The 23,826-nt window shown below is 45.2% G+C and overlaps 1 protein-coding gene across 2 annotated transcripts in view; it reads right to left on the bottom strand.

Annotated features, from left to right (window-relative positions):
* The window catches only part of LOC122677686 (UDP-glucuronosyltransferase 1A1-like), a 141,355-nt gene extending 120,483 nt beyond the window's left edge, over nt 1-20,872 (bottom strand). Inside the window, exon 1 of one of the 2 annotated variants that reach the window (XM_043877889.1) lies at nt 19,958-20,872. In XM_043877889.1, the coding sequence (XP_043733824.1) occupies nt 19,958-20,818 (861 nt within the window). In that variant the 5' untranslated portion in view covers nt 20,819-20,872. Of the gene's footprint in view, nt 1-8,328; nt 9,252-19,957 lie in introns of those variants that run through there. The other variant, XM_043877890.1, reaches the window with a different exon arrangement.
* Nucleotides 20,873-23,826: the final 2,954 nt, after the last annotated feature.

The following is a 23,826-nucleotide window of genomic DNA, read 5'->3' as shown; positions in this document are numbered from 1 at the left end:
CCCCTGGAGAAGGGCATGGCAAAACCCACTCCAGTATTGTTGCCTAGAGAATCCCTATGGACAGAGGAGCCTGGAGGGCTACAGTCCATGGGGCTACAAAGAGTCGGATGTGACTGAGTGAGTCAGCACTGCAAAGATGAAATATGCTTCCCTGGTGCCTCAGTGGTAAAGAATCCACCTGCCAGTGCAAGAGACCTGGATTTGATCCCTGGGTGGGGAAGATTCCCTGGAGAAGGGGATGGCAACCCACTCCAGTATTCTTATCTGGAGAATCCCATGGACGGAGGCGCCTGGGGGGCTATAGTCCATGGGATCGCAGAGTCAAACACTATTTAGAGACTGAACAATGAACAACAGAGGTGAAACATAGAGTTACCATACAACCCAGTAGTTCTACTCCTAGGTATCTACCCAAGAGAAGTGAAAGCATATGTCCACACAAAACTGGCGATCAAATGTTCACAGCAGCATTATTCATAAGGGCCAAAAAGTAAAATAAGGCAGAAGTCTGACAAGTACACACATAGAGCATAGTATATCAGGATGGAACCCAAGTCTCCTGCATTGCAGACAGATTCTCTACCATCTGACCCACCAGAGAAGCCCTAGCACAAAATATTATTCCACAATAAAAAGTGATGCTGCAACATGGATGGACCTGGAAGATGGGCTGTGTGAAAAAAAAATCAACCACATATTCATATTACAAATTCCATTTGGATTAAATGATCAGAATAAACAAATCCATAGAGACAGAAAAGGAGGGTTGCCAGGGGCTGGGGAGAGTGGAGATTGAAGAATGGCTATTGATGCTAAAGAGTATTCTGAGGCCTTCTTAGAGGCCCACTAGTTAAGACTTCACTTTGCGATGCAGAGGGGAGCTGGTTCAATTCCTGGTCGAGGAGCTAAGATCCCATATGTCTTGCAGTCAAAAAAACCAAACATAAAACAGATACGATGTCATAACAAATTCTATAAAGACATTACAAATGGTTCACATCAAAAAAAAAAAAAAGACTTTATTCTGAGGGTGATAGAAAATATTCTAAGATTAGTTGGGCTGATGGTTGCACAAATCTATGAATGTACTCCAAATCCATCAAATTGTAAATTTTAATGAGGACTTGTATGACTTAGGGCTTCCCTAGTGGCTCAGCTGGTAAAGAATCCGCCTGTAATATGGGAGATCTGAATTCAATCCCTGGGTTGGGAAGATCCCCTGGAGAAGGGAAAGGCTACCCACCCCAGTATTCTGGCCTGGAGAATTCCATGTACCGTATAATCTATGGGGCCACAAAGAGTTGGACATGACTGAGCAACTTTCACACTGTATGGCTTATGAATTAAAACTCAGTAACATTTCTTTTTTAAACCCACTTTATCTTTCTCCTAGAATTATCTAAATCACTAGCCAACCAAGTTTCTTATATTTCAGACACTCACACTGAATGCTCTCTTTTTTAACCCTGACTCATTCTAGTACTTAGCCACTCCTTAGAAATTACTTATTAACATAAACAGTGATGTCAAAATTACTGCATGTCTGTTAATCTCCAAGATAACTAGTCATAAAGATAAACATGGAATTTTGAAAGAGAACCAACCTGCTGAAGGCACTGTAGACATTGGCTCAAGTCTTAGATTTTTTAAATCGCCTGTTAAGAATGACTTGGCATTTTGGGGTTTTGTTCCCTTGACTTGCCTAAAAGTCAATCCTCAGTTCAACCTGCAAGCCTGAGTGAGTATTACTTGTAGAGACCCCTGTCAGGAGACAAGATGAGTTCAGAAGGTGAGCAGAGCACCTTTGTCACCCCCCCACCACCACCCAGCTGGGGGTCCTGTGGGAAGAAGTCACTGATGCTCTCTTGGAATTTGTTCAGATCAGTGTCTCTCAGCTCCAGCACTTATACTGTTCTGGGTCAGATGATTCTTTGTTGGGAGAGGGTGGATGGGTATACTTCTTGTGCTTTGTGGGATTTTTAACAGCATCCCTGGCCTCTTCCCAGCAGATGACAATGGCGGTGGTTTAGTCGCTCAGTCGTGTCCAACTCTTTGCCACCCCATGGACTGTAGCCTGCCAGGCTCCTCTGTCCATGGGATTCTCCAGGCAAGAATATTGGAGTGGCTTGCCATTTCCTTCTTCAGGGCATCTTCCCAACCCAGGAACTGAAACCTCATCTCCTGTGTCTCCTGCATCAAACGTGGATTTTTACCCACTGAGCCCTTAGGGAAGCCTAGGTTATCCCCCAGTTATGACCCCACAGAATGTCTCCAGACAATGCTCCCTGGGGGACAAAATCACCCCTGTTTGAGAACCAGAACACAAGAGGAGAAAATTTGGGAACAGAAGAGTTAGCCCTGAGAAATTGGAATCTGGTTTTCTGAGGGGGGAGGGGGGATGCTCTCCAAAGAATGAGGCAAGAGAGAGTTCCCTGGCAATCCAGTGATGAAGACTTGGCACTTCCACTGCCAGGGAGACATAGGTTCAAACTCTGGTTGGAGTGAAAGTTTCAGCCTGCGTTGAGTTAAGGTCCTGGGAAGGCAGGGGTGGGGGCCATAGTTTCCTTCGATGATCTACAAAGTGCTGTAACATATTTCGCATTCTACCGACCCTCAAATATCAAATAACCCAGTGAGGGGGTGAGGCAGGCCTGGTCAGGCCCATTTCAACTGGGGAATCCAAAGTTCACGGCCACAAGGCCAGGAGAAAGCTGGCCAGATCCACTGACTTGCCCCTTGTTTCCTTTCTTTCCTCCATGAGGCTGAGCCTTTCCAAGTCTTGCCTAATTAGAAAAAAAGAGGGCTGGACCTCAGGGTGGGAGAAGCCAAGAAGTGGGTTCTCATCCTGCCTCTGCCCCCGGCTGCAGCCTGCGGCCTCTGGCAGCTCCCTCAGCTCTCCTCGAGGCATCCGTTTTCGTGTTGATGAATCAGACGACCTCCTGTCTCAGGGGCCCCCTTCCTGTTATTCCAGCCTAAAGTCACTCTCTCACATTTGAGTTGCACTGACTGGTTTCAAGATTCTCCCATGAACTGAGTCTCACCCACCCAACTCCATGGCTACCTGACTGTTCCCATTTCACAGATGGAGAAATGAACACCCAGAGGCAAGCCACTTGCCTCTACCACACAGCCTGTTCAAATCCCAGTCTTACAGTTCTTGCCCTACTGAGGTAATGGGGACGAGGGAGGAATGCTTAGAGCCAGCAATGGGAGGACAGACTGGACCCTCTTCTCCCTAATGATGGGCCAGGGCCAAGCGCTCCTTCCCTCCTTCCCCCATGACGGGCAAGGTGGGCAGAGAAGACGTGCTGGGCCCAGAGCCTGAGGTCTGGCCAGGACTTGCCTCCATGGTCTATACAACCGAATACGAATAGAAACCTGTCCTTTCCAAGCTCCTTTCCTGGCCTTTCCTGGAGAAGGGAATGGCTACCCACTCCAGTATTCTGGCCTGGAGAATTCCATGGACTGTATAGTCCATTAAGGTAGCAAAGAGTCAGACATGACTGAGCAACTTTCACTTTTCCAAGCTCTGAGCAGCTCTCTGAATTGCAAGTGGAAGACACTAGGATTGATCTCCACCTTCCTTTGTTCTAAGAAAACACGTCAGTGGCTTTTATTTATTTTGGTTGCATGGGATCTTAGTTTCAGCATGCATGTGGGATCTAGTTCCCCGGCCAGGGATTGAACCCACAACCCCTGAATTACACAGGGAGTGCAGAGTCTTACCCACTGGACAACCAAGGGAAGTCCCTCCCATGGCCCTTCTAATAATGAAATGTAAGACTGAAGTCTTCTCTAAGATGGAGGCATTTGACCTGAGCCTCCCAAAAGGAAAAGACGTTAGCCATGGGACAGACTGGTCTCAGCTAAGAAGCATGAAGGAACAAGAGAGACGGCGTTCCAGAAGGTGGTTGGGATCACAGCCTCCATGGACAGAGGGGAAGGCACCCGAGGAAATGTTCCAGCAGCAGAATTGCTCTGGGGCCAGATGTCGAGGTGCACGAGGGTGGAGCCGAGGCCCTGGGCAGGGACAGGACACATGGCTTCAGAACACCTGGGGCTGCCCCCTGGGAACCATCTACCAGATGACCTTGGGCTTCTCTGAAGCTTCTTGGCAGAAACAAAGGGGAAGCCCTCAGAGGTGGCTGAGTCCCTCCTTGGGCAGAGGAGGCCCTAGGGGCTATGGTCAGAGTCGCACCAACATGGGCAACTGGGGAGGGAGGGAAATCAATCCCCTGCTCTCCCATGTGGCAAGGCTGGGGGTCCCCAGTTACCCTGAGCCCTTTCCTAGATCATGAATTGTAGCTTTATGCAAGGAATGATCAGCCAGCTCTGGTTTGCAAAAGACTTGACCCATTTTTGAAAGCAATACAGGAGTATTTATTTTCAGCTAGGCCAACAGTTACCTATAAAAATGCTTGCTGACTTGATAAGCAAGTGTAATGTAGTTATTTATTCATTTGAATTCTTGCATTATTTCTGAAGTCAAGTGTGTTTTCAAACTTTTATTAGCCATTTGTGTTGTGTTTTTGTATTGCCTAATCACATTACTAGCCTGCTAAGGAGTGTTTGGGGTTTTGTTTTTTTTTTAATATTTTTTGTTTATTTATTACTTCTGTCTGTAGCAGGTCTTCAACTCTGTGAGCAGGCTTTCTTTAGTTGCAGAGAGTGGGGGCTACTCGCTAGTTACCATGCGTGAGCTTCTCGTCGCGGTGGCCTCTCCTGTTGCAGAGCACAGCTCTAGGGAGAGTGGGCTCCATAGTTGAGGCACACGGGCTTAGTTGCCCCACAGCATGTGGAACCTTCCCCGACCGGGGATCGAACCCAAGTCCCCTACATTGCAAGGCAGACTCTTAACCACAGGACCACCAGGAAAATCCTAGAGTTTTTAAATTTCTTTTTAGCTATAAACCAGGCTTTTATTCTTTCTGATCTATAAGTACCTTCTTTTTAAATAATTTATTTAGCTGAAGTCACCTAACAAAACTAACCATTTAAAGAAAACAGTTCTGTGCAATTTAATACATTCACAAGGTCGTGTGGCCACCAGCACTACAGACTTCCAAACATCACTCCGAAGTGCACATTTTTCCATGGCGTTGAAATGGTTTGATCATTTGTCCAAAAAAACTCCATTTTGATTTCTGGGCACAATAAAGGACAGAAATGCTATGGATCTAACAGAAGCTGAAGATATTAAGAAGAGGTGGCAAGAATACACAGAGGAACTATACAAAAAATATCTTCTCAACCCAGATAATCACGATGGTGTGATCACTCACCTAGAGACAGACATCCTGGAATGTGAAGTCAAGTGGGCCTTAGGAAGCATCACTACAAACAAAACTAATGGAGGTGATGGAATTCCAGTTGAGCTATTTCAAATCCTAAGAGATGATGCTGTGAAAGTGCTACACTAAATGTGCTAGCAAATTTGGAAAACTCAGCAGTGGCCACAGGACTGGAAAAGGTCAGTATTCATTCCAATCCCAAAGAAAGGCAATGCAAAAGAGTGCTTAAACTATACTACTACACAATTACACTCATCTCACACGCTAGTGAAGTAATGCTCAAAATTCTCCAAGCCAGGCTTCAACAGCACACTAACCAAGAACTTCAAGATGTTCAAGCTGGATTTCAAAAACGCAGAGGAACCAGAGATTAAATTGCCAACATCCACTGGATCATCAAAAAGGCAAGAGAATTCCAGAAAAACACCTACTTCTGCTTTATTGACTATGCCAAAGCCTTTGACTGTGTGGACCACAACAAACTGTGGAAAATTCTGAAAAGGATAGGAATACCAGACCATCTGATCTGCCTCTTGAGACACCTGTATGCAGATCAGGAAGCAACAGTTAGAACTGGACATGGAACAACAGACTGGTTCCAAATAGGAAAAGGAGTACGTCAAGGCTGTATATTGTCACCCTGCTCATTTAACTTACATGCAGAGTACATCATGAGAAATGCTGGGCTGGATGAAGCACAAGCTGGAATCAAGATTGCTGGGGAAAATATCAATAACCTCAGATATGCAGATGACACCACCCTTATGGCAGAAAGCAAAGAAGAACTAAAGCGCCTCTTGATGAAAGTGAAGGAGGAGAGTGAAAAAGTTGGCTTAAAGCTCAACATTCAGAAAACTAAACTCATGGCATCTGGTTCCATCACTTCATGGCAAATAGATGGGGAAACAGTGACAGGCATTATTTTTTTGGGCTCCAAAATCATTGCACATGGTGACTGCAGCCATGAAATGAAAAGACGCTTGCTCCTTGGAAGAAAAGTTATGACCAACCTAGACAGTTTATTAAAAATCAGAGACATTACTTTGCCAACAAAGGTCCATCTAGTCAAAACTATGGTTTTTCCAGTAGTCATGTATGGATGTGAGAGTTGGACTATAAAGAAAGCTAAGCACCAAAGAATTGATGCTTTTGAACTGTGGTGTTGGAGAAGACTCTTGAGAGTCTCTTGGACAACAAGGAGATCCAACCAGTCCATCCTAAAGGAAATCAGTCCTGAATATTCATTGGAAGATGAATGAATGAATGGATTCATTCATGGAAGGTGAATGAATGGATTCATTCATGGAAGGTGAATGAATGGATTCATTCATGGAAGGTAAATGAAGCAACCTCACTGATGCTGAAGCGGAAACTCCAATACTCTAGCCACCTGATTAGAGAACTGACTCATTGGAAAAGACCCTGATGCTGGGAAAGATTGAAGGTAGGAGGAGAAGGGGGCAGCAGAGGATGAGATAGTTGGATGGCATCACCCACTCAATGGACATGAGTTGAGTAAACTCCAGGAGTTGGGAATGGACAGGGAGACCTGGAGTGCTGCAATCCATGGGGTCACAAAGAGTCGGAGACGACTAAGCAACTGAACTGAGCTGAACTGAACTGAACCTCCAGCAATTAACAAATGTAAGTTGATAATTATGTATTGTAGTATAGAATGTTCTCTATTATGAAATGGGATTGCAATTCACACATAAAGTCAAGCATCAGGTAAAGATTCACGGGGCTCAGAAAGTACACCCACTACAGTCCAGCATTTCAATATAACTGAATACAAACCTTTTTTTTTTTTTTTTGCAAAAATAAAATGATAGGTAACAAAAACACTATTTTCTTCCCTTCTTATGCCAAATGTTTCTTAGTACATTTTTGCTTATTAATGTCTTAATGAAAATTTCCCAGAACCCCGAATTTCTAGTTCATGCTCTGTGCTTCCTGAAACCAGTCTAGTTAAGCTCATCAGCCCCTGGCCCTGCTCCCATAGCTGCTGCCAACTGTCCAGCATATTAAAGTAATCAGCAGATGTTCAAGAAAGGTGGTGAGGCCTTTGGGGTTTATTTCAGGGTTTCTTTCTGACAAAAAAAAAAAAATTCATTTTAAAAGAGAATTCCAGTGTGAACAAGTGATCAGAAGTCTTTCAAAGTTGTAAATATTAAAGCAAAACCAAACGATCTCACGAAACTCACAAGCTTTTCTTTTCCAAAGTAGCTCTGGGCCCTCTTTCTGCACACGTCAAGAGGGCACCTAGGGACACTTGCCTTAGGTCAGAGGTCAACACACCTTTTCTGTAAAGAGTCAAATAGTAAATACGTAGGCTCAGCACACCCCACACATTGCTGTCACACACTCTTTGTTGAGGTTTATAACATCCCTTCAAAAAAAAAAATGTAAAACCATTCTTAGCTCTGGGCAGATTCTGTCCACTAGCTATCCTATGTTGACTCCTGGTTTAGGGTCCAGGGAAAAGGCAGTGCCCAGAGATGGGAGAATGTACTTTTTTTTTACTTTTTTATTTTATATTACAGTATAGCCGATTAACAAAGTTGTGGTAGTTTCAGGTGGACAGCGAAGGGACTCAGCCACAGGGAGAAGGTATTCTGACCTGGGCCAGCATGGACAGAGGAGCCTGGCAGGTTGAAGATCACGGGGTGGCAAAGAGTCAGACACAACTTATCAACTAAACAACAGCAACAAATAAGCCTCTTGACTCTGTGTCCTCCTGGTCCAGCTTCACCTGTTTCCTCAACAGACAAGCAGAGGGTTTGCACTGGAAACTTCTCAGGCTCATTCGAGGACTCTGTGCATGCCCCCAGATAACCTGGCTCAAGATATCTCCCGCTATTGCCACGCACCACCTCTGTGTTCCTTCTAGGCCACAGCATCATTCAAAACCTCAGCCTGTCCTCTCCTCCTCAGGCAGCCCTCCCCGGAGCCACATGGTATAGGTAAGACAGAACACATCAGAACCACGTCTGCCCAGGAAGACACGCTGCCACCCGAAAGAAAGCCAGCCACTCACCTGAGACAGGGCGCCCTGTTTCTTGCAGCTGGACCCTCCGATGAGGACCGTGTTGGGCATGACTGGTCTGGGATACTCAAACACAAAGTCGTATCTTAACAGCCAAATGGAGGCCTTCCGATACAAGGCCGGCAAGTGCACCTGCCTCCCAAGGACCTCCCCCGCCAGGTCTTCATACTTGGAATACAGCAAGTAGAGCAGAATGTTCTCCAGGTAGTTCACCAGGAAGTTGCCCACCCTTTGGAGGAAGGTCATCCGGTCCGAGAACTGAGTGTAGTACCTGGGGACATAGGACAAGGGGCTCGGGGTCCTGGTGAACGTGTTCTCCAGGGCGCAGGGGAAGCCCCTGAAGAGGTACACGGAGGGCAGGTTCAGGTACTCGGCCAGGATCACCCCGCAAGGTAAGGCCGGGTCTGTGAACAGGGCGTCAAACTTGGTCTCCCGGAGGAAGCGCAGGGTGTCCGAGTGCCTCAGGAGACTCTGGCAGTTGGTAAAGTACATATTGATGACAATCATGTTGTTCCTATACTCCACCACGGGGGCAGTCACCAGCCAGCGTGGAGAAAAGTGGTGTTTCCCGAAGGAGCGGTAACGGGCTTCCAGCTCTTCCTGGTCGTAGGGCACTGGGTGGATTTTCCTTGTGTAGTACCTGGACTCTAGGAGGAGCAGATTGACCTCGGGCACCACCACCACGATCTCATGCCCTTTTTCACTGAGACGCTCCGTGATGTCCCTCATGCTGAGCCAGTGGCTTCCATCCTGAGGGACCACCAGCAGCCTGTCCCCCAGGGCCAAGCCCCAAAATGCTAAGAAGAAAACCGCCGCAGAAACTTTCCGAAGAAGGCACGCCATGCTGGAGGGTGGGCGGGTATCAACAAGAACAATTTACAGGCTCGAAACTGCCAAGCTCTGGGAGAGGTTTTTTTTTTTTTCCCTCAACCAGTCCCTGCCCTTCACAGACCCAGCCTACCTCTCCTTGCCCTGAACTGCCCTGTTACATGAAGGAATCTAAATTAATATTTAACCATTTTCAAGCACATGGCTAACTTGCAACGACCAGGCCCCTTACCAGCGTTCACCTGAGCCTCTCGATTTATTTTTATTTTTCTCTGCATCCCCAACAATGGGTCTGTCCCTCTCCCACTGGGGGGCAACTTGGAGGGTCCCAGGGTCTGGCTTCAGCCCTTCATCCTGATCAGCCCCCACCCCAGATTCTGCAGCATCCGTGACCATGTCCATGGACAAATATCTATCAGGGCTTCCCCAGTTGTCAACTTTTCTCATTCCCAAATGCAGGGTGAACAGATGCCAAGTTCAGGGTTGGAAACGACAGAGCAAAACTGGTCACTCCAAATCCTGGTTACCTGGATACCATAGTGATGACTGGATTCAAGGGGGGACGCAGAAAGCTGCCCTGGCACAGAGGAGTCTGACCTACCTCCCACCCCACTTCTCCTGGTCTCACCACTGTGCCTGGGGGCCCTCTGTTATACCAGAAGACAAAAAGAATCCCAACAGGTGGCTTCTCTGGTGGCTCCATAGTCAAGTGTCCACCTGCCAGTGCAGGAGACCGGGGTTTGATCCCTGGCCCGGGAAGGTCCCACGTCCCACAACTCTGAAGCCTTCATGTCCTAGAGCCCACACTCCGCAACAAGAGAAACCTCCGCGATGAGAAGCCGGCGGAACACAAGAGAGGAGCCCCCACTTGCCACAACTAAAGATAAAAAGGCCCGCAGCAATGAAGACAGCAGCACAGCCAAAAGTAAATAAATAAAATTATTTTAAAAAATAATCCTAACAGATATGTGCTCAAAGACCACGACACCCACTCTGACTGTGGTTAAGAACAGAAATTCTGAAGTCTGCCGCCTCCCCCTCCCCACGCTGCCCCCTCCAGCAGCGCAACCCACTTCTCTGCACCTGAATTACCGCGTCTGCCACAGAGGCTAATCGAGAATTAGCGAGTTAATCCACTAATCCGAGAATGTGAGCACCAGGGCAGGTCCTTCAGAGGGACTTCCTCTGGCTCTGATCAGGCAGCCAGGTTCTGTGTGGATGAACCGAGAAGCCTTCTGCTGGGCAAAAGCAAATCCTCAAATTGTCTCAAAGGGGGACTTCCCTAGTGGTCTAGGGGTTGGGAGGCCGCCTGGCAATGCAGGGATGTGGGCCTGAGCCCTGGTTGGGGAACAAGGATTCCAGATAACTTTGTTGTTATTGTTTCTCAGTCACTAAGTTTTGTCCTACTCTTTGTGACTTCACAGACTGTAGCACATCAGGCTCCTCTGTCCTCTATTATCTCCCGGAGTTTGCTCAAATTCATGTCCATTGACTCGGTGATGCCATCCAGCCATCTCATCCTCTGTCGTCCCCTTCTCCTCCTGCCTTCAATCTTTCCCTGCATCAGGGTCTTTTCCAATGAGTTGGCTCTTTCCATCAGGGGGCCAAAATATTGGAGCTTCAGCTTCAGTATCAGTCCTTCCAGTGAATATTCAGGACTGATTTCCTTTAAGATTGACTGGTTTGATCTCCTTGCAGTCCAAGTCTTATCCAGCACCACAATTCAAAAGCATCAATTCTTTGGCACTCAGCCTTCTTTATGGCCCAACTCTCACATCTGTACATGACTACTAGAAAAACCACAGCTTTGACTAGATGGATCTTTGTTGGCAAAGTGATGCCTTTGCTTTTTAATACGCTGTCTATGTTTGTCCAGATGGCATGCCATGGAGCAACTGGGCCTGCGTGCCACAACTAGAGAGTGTGTGCAACAAAGATCCTGCATTCTGTAACTAAGACCCAAGGCAGCCTAATAATTAACTAATTTTAAGATAAAATCTCAAGGATTGAAAGTTCCAAGTTGTGCACTGCGAATGGAAAGAGGATAGGAGGAATAAAAGAGGCAGGAGAGAAAGTGGGAAAATGAAGAAATATACAAAGGGAAAGCAGCAGGTGACAGGGATTTGATGGTGACTCAACCAGCCAGCATTTGAAACAAAGATGTGTCTCTAGCGTTGGATCCCAGACACCACAGAACATTTTCTTGGCTTAGAAAACAATTTCCCATTGGCTTAGGGAATTTCCCACTAATGAGGGCCCCTGAAGCAAAGACTACACAGCAGGTGGCCTAAACTGCAGAAATGTATTACCAGGGTTCTGGAGACTGAATGCCTGAGATCAGGGCATGGGCCAGGTGGATTTCTTCTGGAGGCTTTCTGGAATGGTCTGCTCCAGGTTCCCTTCTAGCCTCTCATGATTTACCCTTTTTATAATGACGTTGTTGTTATTGTCGTCATTTAGTTGCTAAGCTCTATCTGAATCTTTTGTGACCTCATGGACTGTATGTAGCCCACCAGGCTGCTCTGTCCATGGGATTTCCCAGGCAAGAACACAGGAGTGGGGTGCCATTTCCTTCTCCAGGGGATCCTCCTGACCCAGGAATCGAATATATATCTCCTGCATTGGCAGGCAGATTCTTTACCACTGTGCCACCTGGGAAGCCCTGTGGGGGTAATGTCTACCCAAGTGATCTATTAGATAGTATTACCAACTCAATAAACACGAATCTGAGCAAACTCCAGGAGTCAGTGAGGACAGAGGAGCCTGTCTTGCCACAGTCCATGGGGTCAGAAAGAGTTGGAAAAGACTTGGTGACTGAACAACACCAACAAAATGATTTGTTTTAGAAATTAAAATCACTTTAAAAAATGCCTCCTCATTAACTGATTTAAGATAATAAGTCCATTCTGGGTTAGGATAAATAGCATATTAAAGAAAAATACCTGCATTTCCCAAAACAAACAAACAAGAAAAGAGAAGAGTGACACTGTTTTACTTTTTTTTTTTTTTTGCAAGTGACAGCTTACAGATTTAAACGATTACAGATTATACTGTTACTGACCAGCTTCCTCTCCCAAAAGAGTCGGTGTTCTTTTGGTGTTCTACTGCATGTGCTCACGTCCCCACGGGAGCTAGCACGTGGTGAGAGCACTGGAGTATGAGTCAGAAAGCCGGGACTGACTTCCAGCTCTGCCACCCATCAGTCCAGGGTGTGATCTGGCTCTTGATTTTCATGTTAGCACTGCGTGATTTACTGCTGAGTAGAGGGAGTCCAAAGATGACGGGTGTGGGAGGTAGGCTTTCCAAGTGAGAGGTGGTTCCTAGCAGAACTCAAACAGACTCGCCCAGGACTACTCACGCACAGCTGAACTGGCACGCAAGGGCCTGTCCTAACCTAGCCTCGTGGGCTCAGGAAGCATGTTGGGACTCAAGGAAAGAGAAGAAGCCCAAGAAATGGCATGGAAGGGGTGGTGCAAGCACAACCTGGTCCCAGGAGCCCAGCCAAATCGCAAATTCATTGCAACATCCCAGGGAGGAAAGTGCCAGCAGGGTTTCCCACTCACAGTGATCAGAGTCGGGAAAGGAGAGCATCCTGGTGTGTGTCCATCAGGGTGGCACAGAGACCCTGATGGTCCCAAGGGGAGCAGAGTGAGTCAGAGTCCACCCTCCAAGGCAGGCGGGACCTGTTCTTTGCAAGAACAGCGCTTCTAGAGGGAGGAAGACTGAAGGAAGTGTGTGGAGGTGGACGCAGCAAGATGCCCTGCAAACCTCAGGCTCCTCAGCCCAGGCCCCATCCAGCGGAGGACCACCCTGGGCCCTTCCTAGCAGAACTCTGCTCTGGTCTCTGAGTTGCTGGACAGGAGGCTTAGCTATGGGGCCTGTTCTTATTCCCAGCAGGCCCAAAGGGTCATACAAGGAGACAGGAGATGAAAGAATGAAATTAACACCACTTTGTAAAATGTCACCAGAGAGATAACCTTGCAAACTAAGAAGGGAGTGTGTAGAAGACGGTTTCTATTAATAAGAATGATGTGTGTGTATGCATGTGCATGTGTAAGAATAAGACAGCAGGAAGAAGAATCTAGAGTGTCTGCCAGTCACAGCAAGGGAGAGGGGAGATCCTAAGGGTAAGCCACCCTGGAGGGCCAGGCCTGATCTAGGCAGTGCTGTGAGACCCCCTGTATCCTGGGGCATCACTGAGTGTCAAGGTGGAAAGCCAACCTTTACTCAGGGTCTCCTGAAGACCCAACCACTGAGTTTAGGGCGTGTATCCACGGTGGGCTACAGTCCATGGAGTGGCAAAGATCAGACACAACTGAGCAAGTAAGCACAGCATCCACAGGGAGAAGGGGGCAGATCCTGGGATGGAAGCTGAGATGCCCCTAAAATTAAATGGAGGACCCCTGGCATTTTGAGTAGAGGGAAGGTGAAAAGGTCTCTGTGTATGTGGAGGGGGTGATGTCATGATAGAAAGAAGATGATTAGAAAGGTTGACCCTTGAATTACCTGCAGCTCATGATAAAGAGGGGTTGGATCTACAAGATTTAAAAGGTCCTGCAAAGTGTTTGAGGCCTGAAAAAAGACATTTACTAAATCCAGAATCTAAAAAGAGCAAAATCAAACTAATAAAATGCTATACAAATATAACCTCAGGTCGGTTGGTCCACTGTGTTTCAGCTCATCAAGTGACAGTGACAGAATATGTGATGTGGCATACGAGGGCAATTTAATCCATTTGCTAGGCTGCGGGGTGGGGACCCCTGAAGTCAGAGTGCTCTGGGCCCAGGTCTTGGCACAGGTCCCAAAGGGTCAAGTCTGAATCACCCATGGATAGGCCAGTCCTGGCAAATATGGTTTGCTCAGCCTGATGTCTCTGGCGGGCACACATCCTACCATAGGGACCTTGTCTGTGACTTCCAGGGTGGGGTGGGGGGAGTGTGTGTGGCATCATTGTGGGTGGGGGCCCCAGGAGCCAGCAGTAAAGAGGAGGGGGGGGCACAGGTCACTCAGCAGCCATGACAGAGGACTACTCAGAAGGGACAGAAAATTGGACTTCCACTTCCTGCATTTGCTAGACTAAGGAGACGAGACATGGGGGAAGGGGGAAGAGCGTGCCTGGGTTTCAGTGTGAAATGCCTCGTGATATTTGGGTTTGGGCTGCACTGCTTGGCACAGTCTCTCCCCACCTCTTCCTAAGGTCACTCACCTGGCAAGACACCCCAGTGTCCGTTCTCTGTGTACCCTCCGCTCATCACGTGCTTTTTACCATTTGTAACTGATCAATCAATACCTGCTCCCCATTGGACGGCAACTTCCATCAGGCAGTCATGTTCATTTGTAGGTGCCACGTCCCCAGTTCTTAACCAGGCACATAGAAGACTCTCAATAGATATCTGTTCAATGAAGGATCTTTTATGATAACAAAAAAAGTGCCAACTGCATGTTATTCTGAGTACCGAAAAAGCAACAAATATCATATCCACTGCGAGATTAGAGAGCCATGAGATAGACGTCAAGCCCACCCTGGGAAAATTTCACTGCATATAACTTCCCCAAAGGTCACAGGCAGGGCACTTCCCAAGAGTCTCCAGTCTGCACAAGGAGACAGTCAAGGGCAAGGTTAGGCCCTTGGCCCCTAAAAGTGCAATGTCTGGGCTCATTGTACATGAATGTTTAGAGCAGCATTAGTCATAAGAGCCAAAAAAAAGTGAAAACAACCCAAATGTCCATCAACTAATGAACAGATGAATAGGTATGTATGCCCATACGATGGAATATTATTCAGCCATAAAAAGAAATGAAATAGCAATACATTCCTACAAAGCAAATAAACCTTGAAAAGTAGCTGAAATAAGCCAGTCACAAAGCACCTATACTGAATGATTCCATTCTTGTGAAATATCCATAACAGGCAAATCCATAGAGACAAAAAGTAGATTAGTGCTTGCCAGGCCCTGGGGAAGAGGGGGATGGATTGCCAAGGGCTATGGGATGTCCTTTTGAAGTGAGGAAGTCATCTGGAATTAGATAATGATGGTGATTACTTACACCTTCCAGTATACCAAAGACCATTGACTGGATATTTTAAAAGGGTGAACTTTATGATATGTAAAGTATATCTTAATTAAAAAAAAAAAAGAATGTTTGAGTTGGAATCCTGCTTTCTCCCACCCACTAGAAGTGTGACCACAGGCAACTCACTCAACCTCTCTGTGCCTCAGTTTCAGTATCTGCAAAACGGGCTGGGAACAATGCCAATCTATGTTGGCTTTCATTGTATTTAATTTCTAAACTCTCCCTAAGGGTACTCTATCCATCTGAGGGTTAAATAATTCATAGGAGGTTTCCAACAAGAGGAGAACACTGGCATCTGATCATGTTTCAAAAATTGTGATGGTTGGAAATCATTGTCCTGGGAAATACCTAGCATCACCCAGTTTTGGGGTTATAGCTGTCACCAATTCTTTGCTGCACGCTAGGTACTCTACATGCATTATCATATTTGATCTGGAAGAGAGTTCTGTGTGCTGTGTGTGCATGCTAAGTCAGTTCCGTTGTATCTGACTCTTTGTGACCCCATGGACTATAGCCCACAGGCTCCTCTGTCCATGGGATTCCCCAGGCAGGAGTACTGGAGTGGGTTGCCATTTCCTCCTCCAGGGGATCTTCCCAACCCACACAGGATCAAACCCATATCTCTTACGTCTCCTGCATTGGCACGAGGGTTCTTTATTTTTAGCACCACCTGGGAACCCCAACTTACTGAACAGATGCAATACATACTCAGCAGCAGCTCTCCATTACCCAGGGGGCAGGGAAGAACACTGGTTTATAGCTACAGAGAAGATGGTAGCGAGAGAGGGCTGGGGGAACCTGGGCTCTCCAACCACATCCTCTGTGTTCCCAGCTCTTTCTATGTGCCTCTGGGCAAAACTTCACTGCTTCTCTTCAGTACTGAAAGCGCCATGTCTTGAGTCAGACATTGGGATGCCCTTTCTTGTTGCCCTCTGTGTGGCAGGATTTATGATGAGAAAGTGATATAGGAAAACATGGGTGGAAAGGAGGTAGAGAAGACAGATGTAATAGAGATAGGAAGTAACAGGGGAGCTGCAGGGAAGAGGGAGGCAGGAGACAGTAAAGGAGCAAGTGTTTCGGGGAAGAAGTCAGCTCTGACTGCATGTTGGAACTGTTTCTTGGACTTGCTTTTCATTGCTTTTGTTATTATAATCATACTTCACAGCTTCCTTCAGAGAATCCTACCCCTCTGCCTGATGGTCAAGCTAAAGCGCCTTTGTTCAGAACCCTGTCCACCTGTGGATGGCAGGAAGGGGAAAATGAACACATCCCCTGCCTGAGGCTTGCCATTCTAGGAGATGTTTGCAAGATTAATGGCCTTTTTGCTTTGCTTCCTCACCTTCCCCCCATCTCTGATCTGTAAGAGAAACTAGCATTCTGACCCTGACAAGATGGTTATTTTGAGGTGCTGGTCTGCCATCTTCTCAGCCAGCTGGCTTTCCAGATAAAGTCTCTTCCTTGCCTCAACACCTCATCTCTCGGATTCATTGGCCTATCGTGCAGTGAGCAGGGTGAGCTTGGACTCGGTAACAGAAGTATCCAGAGGGATCGTGAGTGACATCTTGAGTCACGCCTACATATCTATCAGCTGACCTCAACTGAGGTTCTCATGCTCCTGAAGATCTGCACTGAGTCCAACAACCACTCAGCCTTCTGCTGAGAGCCCCTGGCCCTTCCCAAGCAGAGTGCTGCCTCCCGACTCCTGTTTGCAGCTTCTGGACTTGCCTTAAGTCTTCAGGATATTCATTTATTTCAGATCGGGCATAGGATTCAGTTCCTTGGTGCCACTCACCCCACCGGAGCAACTCTAAATGCCAGGCTGTTTCATGTACCAAAACATCTATGAAGGCCAAGTGTCTCTAAGGTAGAGCTTAGCTTGGTTGTGAAAGGGAGAAAGAGGATTCCAGAAAGAGGAACAGCAGGTATGAGGGCCCCAAAGTGGAACGGTGTGAAAGACTGGAAGCAGGCAGTGGGGTTGGAACATAAAAGAAGAGGATGTGGCTGGCTGGGCGGGAAGGACCTAGAAGACAGAGAGCTTTATCAACGGCACCAAGGATGTCTCGGAGCCGCAATTCGACACAAAAGATAGGAGGTGGAAACTTGTCCAATTTCATCCCTACTTGTCACCTGGTCCAAGTTCCCTCAGGACCTCGGAAAGCCACAGCAGACACAGGAGAGCATGACTTTGCATTCAGACCAAAGTCAAAATCACTCAAAGTAGAGTAGTCAGACGAAGGCTGCCATCTGCAGTGATGCAATACCAACCACACAGCGCTTCGGATACCGTGTGCTTGTCCAAAGAGGGGAACCTGGGTCAATCAAACCTACACTAACTTCCAGTTCATAGGAACAAGATAAACACGGCCACAAGAGAGCCTTCAGACAAACTAGAACATGAAACATTCTACAAGACACTGATCCAGTTACTACAACAAGCAATTGCTAAAAGGGAGGAGACGGTTATAGTTAGAAGAAATGATCCAATGTGGGAAATATGTTTGTATCCTGATTCAAACCAATCCGCTCTTAAAAGACATTTTTTTCCACTTTAAAAAATTCACCATCTTAATCATTTCAAACTGCACAGGAGAAATACAAGATGTCCATAAGTTTTTTCATGAAAATTTGCTTTTGTAGTTATGCTATATCCAAGGATCTTGGTTAAAGGGTCTTCTCTGAGGTCAGAATTCTCTCTGATAATTATGCTTACTTTATATTTGTACTTACAAATATATATGTTTTTAATTTTATATGCACTATATTATATATAATTTATATAAATGTAAATAAATTTACAATATATGAATTTTAAAAACCTATATATTGCCTTTCAGATATATGAAACCTTTCAAATACATGTAATCCTTTAATAGATATGGAAAACCATTTATTTTATAGACGTTGAGTTGGCCAAAAAGTTCATTTTTAGTTTTTTAGAAAAAGACTTTACAGAAAAACCCAAACGAACTTTTAGCCAACCCAGTATAGACATATGTAACCAAACATATAAAGCCATATATGGTTCAACATGTTTTATAGCTCTCTCTCTGTAAGAGGTAGATACAAAATCCATATGGCTTTACATATCTCTACACCCCTCTGGGTGACCTATGAACCACAATGGACTGGGCATGGTTTCAGGATGGCACAGTACCCCACCCTCAGATAGAGGGTGCAGATGGCGCTGGGTGGTGCCTGGGGTTGCCACAGAAACTGGTCAAAGGGGAGAGGGGGAGAGGCACAGCCTCTCAGAGTCCTGCAGTTTGGGCCCAGAGCTGACCAGAAGGACTCAGGTTATCTCCCTAACGTTTTAAATTTAAATGGATTACTACTCTGAGTAACCTTGCCTTGTACCAGGAGCATCTACTTACTCTAATACATTTCTTATTAACAAGTGATGCAGTACTGTTTTCAGGGTGAATAGAGCATTATAACATATCTAAAACTCACATTTTCCTGCTAGACTCCCCGCTTCTTACTCACTTGTCTCACCTCTGACTTTACCCTGGGGAGCCAGCAATCTTGTTCCCATCTTCAAAAGATACTGAAAAATCTGAGTGGCCTGATTTTGTATGGCCCATGAACTAAGAATGGTTGTAACATTTTTGAAGAGTTATAAGTAATCAAAGGAGGAAGTCCTTGGCGGTCCAGTTGTTAGGACACTGAGTTATTACTGCCAAGGGCCCTGGTCAGAAAACTAAGATCCCACAAGCTGCCCAGGCAAGAAAACAAACAAAGACTAGCTTACAGAGATAAAAGCAAGAAGTCAGAAATATATGCAGGTAAAGAAATTAAGGATACAGTCTTGCTTATAAAAGAAAAAGTGGGAAAAACCATCAATATCTACCAGCATTGGTTAGCTGAACAAACTATGATGCATTCAAAGTAAAGAATTTTATGCAACTACTTAAAAGAGTGTGACAGGGACCTCCCTGGTGGTCCCGTGGTTAAGAATCCGCCTTTCAACGCAGGGGATGCGTGTTCCACCCCTGGTTTGGGAACTAAGATCCCACATACAACAGAGGAATTAAGCCAGCATGCCACAACTACTTAGCCTGTGAGCCACAAATAAAGAGCCCTCGAGCGGTAATTCAAGATCCTGCATGACGCAACAAAAATACCATATGCTGCAGTTAAGACCTGATGCAGCAAAATAATAAATAAATATTTTTTAAAATAAAAAGAATGACACATTTGCATATATACTGACTGAGAAGATGTACACAATTGGCAAGAGAAAAAAGCAAGGTAAGGAATTATATGTCCTGTCTGATAGTATATTGTGTTTTAATAAATGGCTGTGAGAAGTTACATGAGATACATGCACTTATATAAAGTAATTTCAGAAAAACTGGAAGAGATGCATACAAAACCTCTAAAAGCATTTTCCTATAGGGGGCAGCATTGGGTCAACAAAAGAGAAGTTTCATTTCTTATTGAAATTTTTTAGCATTTTTTTCAAAAACAGTATTTAAAAATGCAGCCTAGAAATTATAAACAATCACATCAATCGTATACACATACTTAGCAAAGAAGGAGCTTTGTAAAATTTGATAATGCACAATTAGATGAACTGGCACAAAATACTTTGTTCAACTGGAAAGAAATTACAAATGCTAAGGATATAAATGATAAATCACAATTTACTAAGGCATCTTTTTCTTTAAATGTCCAAAGCCACATTAATCTTCAATATGCTAAAGGAGAAGTAACTTACCTCTGACAATGGCTTTTGATTCGACTCCTGACAGTTGATGCCACCGATGAAGACTACGTTGGGCATCACTGGTCTGGGATAGTCCAAAACAAAGTCGTTTCGTAACAACCAAACTGATGCTTGACTGAAGAGCTCAGATGTTGTGACAGGCGTCTGGAGAATCTCAGAGGCAATTTCTTCAACATTTTTGTAAAAATAGTGGCAAAATAATCGTTCCTCTAAGTGCCGGATAAGATTCCACACTCTCTGCTCAAAAGTCATGGCATCAGAGAATTCCAAAAAAGCTCTCGGAACATAAGAAAGGGCCAGGGGACTCTGAGTGCCTTCTTCAAAATAATGGCAGAAAACTCCCCTGGTGAAGATCACAGATGGGAGTGAGAGATACTTGGCTATAATCAAACCACACATATCAAAAGGATCTAGAAACACTGCATCAAAAGAACCCTCTTCTAAGTATTTTACTAATTTCTTGTCCTCAAACAAGCTCTTACAGCGTGAAAAAAAGTAATCAAAAACTGTGTTGGCTGAACTTATTAACATAGGAAGTAGACTCTGTGGCCGAACTTTCCACTGAAAATCAGAGAATTTCCTGAACTCAACGTTCAAATCCTCCAGAGTGTAAGCCGTGTGATAAGTCTTTACTATAACATTGGATGAATTGCTCAGGTGCCAACTCACCTCTGGTATGACTAGGACCATCTGATGCCCCCTTTGGGAGAGTTTCTCCACCACTGAACGCATGGTAAACCAGTGGCTCCCATCCATGGGTACCACCAGCAGCTTGCCCGCCCCAGCCAAGCCTGGTGTCAGCAGCAGACACACACACAGAGGAAAGAAGCCAGTTAACATTGCAGGAGCCATCGGATAACTGCAGCCCAGACCAATCCAGCTGCCTGGATTCTAAGCTCAGGTAACGTGAGCAGTAGAAGCTCAGGAATAAAAGCCGCCTCAAGAGAGGGCGTGTATTTAGACATTCATTAAAAAAAAAAAAAAAAATGACATTCATTGCCAATGATTTACTCAGAAGGAAGATAATGAGTGAGGAGCATTTGCTGAAAACAGGTAGTAGTATGCTTTCCAGATGAGATAGCTTTTGATCTTTGCCATGGGCAGCAGCATTGCCCTGCAATTCCCTTTCAGAAACAGAATTCTTAAGCCATGCTTTTGGAATCTGAAGACTCAGAAAGGTAAAAAGGAAAGTAAATTTCAATCAAGTTGGTTTTGCAATTTGTCCCAAAGGAAAATTTGGATTGTTATCTTCAGATTACCAAAGATTCTTTGCCCAGAAAGTGACTGACACCCCAGATTCCAAGGAAAGATCTGAAGCCCCTTGCCACTGACCTCCTCACTGGCAGTGAACTTGAGGTTCACAGGAGTCTCTACTATGACTGATGTTACTGAAATCAACTTAAAAACACAATTAAATTTGCATACACTTATTAGTTCTGGCTAAAATTATGAACACTGACCATGCATGTTGATGAACACATGGAAAATCTGGACCTCTCATAGACTACTAGTGAGCCTATACAGAGGTTTGGCAGTTTCTTAAAAAGATAAATATATCGAATGCCATATAACCCAGCAGACAAATATATTGAATGCCACATAACCTATCATTCATAGGTATTTATCCATGAGAAAAGAAGGCATACCATTACCAGTAAAACTGGATGTGCCTCCTGGTGAGCGTTGAGCCAAAAGATACAACCAAGCCAAAATCAGAAGAAAAAAGGATTTATTACTTGCAGCAAGTAATAAGAAAACTGGAGATTTTGCCCAAAACCATGTCTCCCCAACAGCCAAGCTGGGGAAGCTTCAAGCTAAAGGTACATGCATATTCACAAAGGGGCACAAGCAGAGGAGAATTTAGCAAAGAATTGAAGCGAAGGTCAACAGTCTTAGTTGATTGATGTCAGAAGAGGTCAACATGGTCATTCCTTACTCCATGTGGTGGGGACCCTGGCTCCTTCAGAACTCAGAGATAAGTATCAGATTGTTCTGTCTCCCCTTGAGGAGGAACATGGAGTGTTTTATGGTTAAACTATTATATCTTGGCTGCTTTTCCTTTGCGCCTTCATCCCTTCACTTCCCTTAACTCATTATTGACCAGGGCATTTTTGCAGAAACTAATGCCTGTGGCCAGTGATTTGTTATGTAACTGACATTGATACGTCTCTGATCATTAATGTTCCATAACAGAAAACAAAATTCTCCAAGCCAGGATTCAGCAATACGAGAACCATAAAATTCCAGATGTTCAAACTGGTTTTAGAAAAGGCAGAGGAACCAGAGATCAAATTGCCAACATCTGCTGGATCATTGAAAAAGCAAGAGAGTTCCAGAAAATCATCTATTTTTGCTTTATTGACTATGCCAAAGCCTTTGACTGTGTGGATCACAACAAACTGTGGAAAATTCTTAAAGAGATGGGAATACCAGACCACCTGACCTGCCTCTTGAGAAATCTGTATGCAGGTCAAGAAGCAACAGTTAGAATTGGACATGGAACAATGGACTGGTTCCAAATAGGGAAAGGAGTACGTCAAGGCTGTATATTGTCACCCTGCTTATATAACTTATATGCAGAGTACATCATGAGAAACGCTGGGCTGGAAGAAGCACAAGCTGGAATCCAGATTGCCGAGAGAAATATCAATAACCTCAGATATGCAGATGACACCACCCTTATGGCAGAAAGTGAAGAAGAACTAAAGAGCCTCTTGATGAAAGTGAAAGAGGAGTGAAAAAGTTGGCTTAAAAAAAAATATATATATATATATATATAAAAAGAAAAACAAAAAAAAATTTAAAAAAAAAAAGTTGGCTTAAAGCTCAACATTCAGAAAACTAAGATCATGGCATCTGGTCCCATCACTTCATGGCAAATAGATGGGGAAACAGTGGAAACAGTGACAGACTTTATTTTTGGGGGCTCTAAAATCACTGCACATGGTGACTGTAGCCATGAAATGAAAAGACGCTTACTCCTTGGAAGAAAAGTTATGACCAACCTAGACAGCATATTAAAAATCAGAGACATTGCTTTGTCAATAAAGGTCTGTCTAGTCAAGGCTATGGTTTTTCCAGTGGTCATGTATGGATGTGAGAGTTGGACTATAAAGTTAAGCACCGAAGAATTGATGCTTTTGAACTGTGGTGTTGGAGAAGATTCTTGAGAGTCCCTTGGACTGCAAGGAGACCCAACCTGTCCATCCTAAAGGAGATCAGTCCTGAATATTCATTGGAAGGACTGATGCTGAAGCTGAAACTCCAATACTTTGGCCACCTGATGTGAAGAGCTGACTCATTTGAAAAGACTCTGATGCTGGGAAAGATTGAGGGCAGGAGGAGAAGGGGATGACAGAGGATGAGATGGTTGGATGGCATCACTGACTCAAAGGACATGAGTTTGGGTAAACTCCAGGAGTTGGTGATGGACAGGGAGGCCTGGCATGCTGCGGTTCATGGGGTCGCAAAGAGTCGGACACGACTGAGCGACTGAACTGAACTGCACTGAACAGAAAACATATTACTTTGTCTCCTGTTAATCAAGTGTTTATTAATTACTGGGCTATCAATAATCATGCATTTATTAATCAGGGCTTCCCCGATGGCTCAGACAGTAAAGAATCTGCTTGCAGTGTGTGAAACCCAGGTTCAATCCCTGGGTTGGGAAGATCCCTGGAGAAGGGAATGGCAACTGTAAGGTAAAGGAACTAGAGAAGGCGAGGTTCGGAAAAAGAACGAGCCCGGCACTTGACAGGAACACATCACCTTTAGTGAGGCGAGAAGGGGCCGCAGTCAGATTAGTGAGCTGCGCGCTAAGTCAAGAGGAGAGCAGATATATAAAGAAAACATATACATGC

The sequence above is a fragment of the Cervus elaphus genome, chromosome 20 (genome assembly GCF_910594005.1).
Source record: "Cervus elaphus chromosome 20, mCerEla1.1, whole genome shotgun sequence".
Classification (NCBI taxonomy): Eukaryota; Metazoa; Chordata; class Mammalia; order Artiodactyla; family Cervidae; genus Cervus; species Cervus elaphus.
The sequence above is the reverse complement of the archived record's forward strand: the minus strand, read 5'-3'. Positions and strand labels throughout refer to the sequence as shown.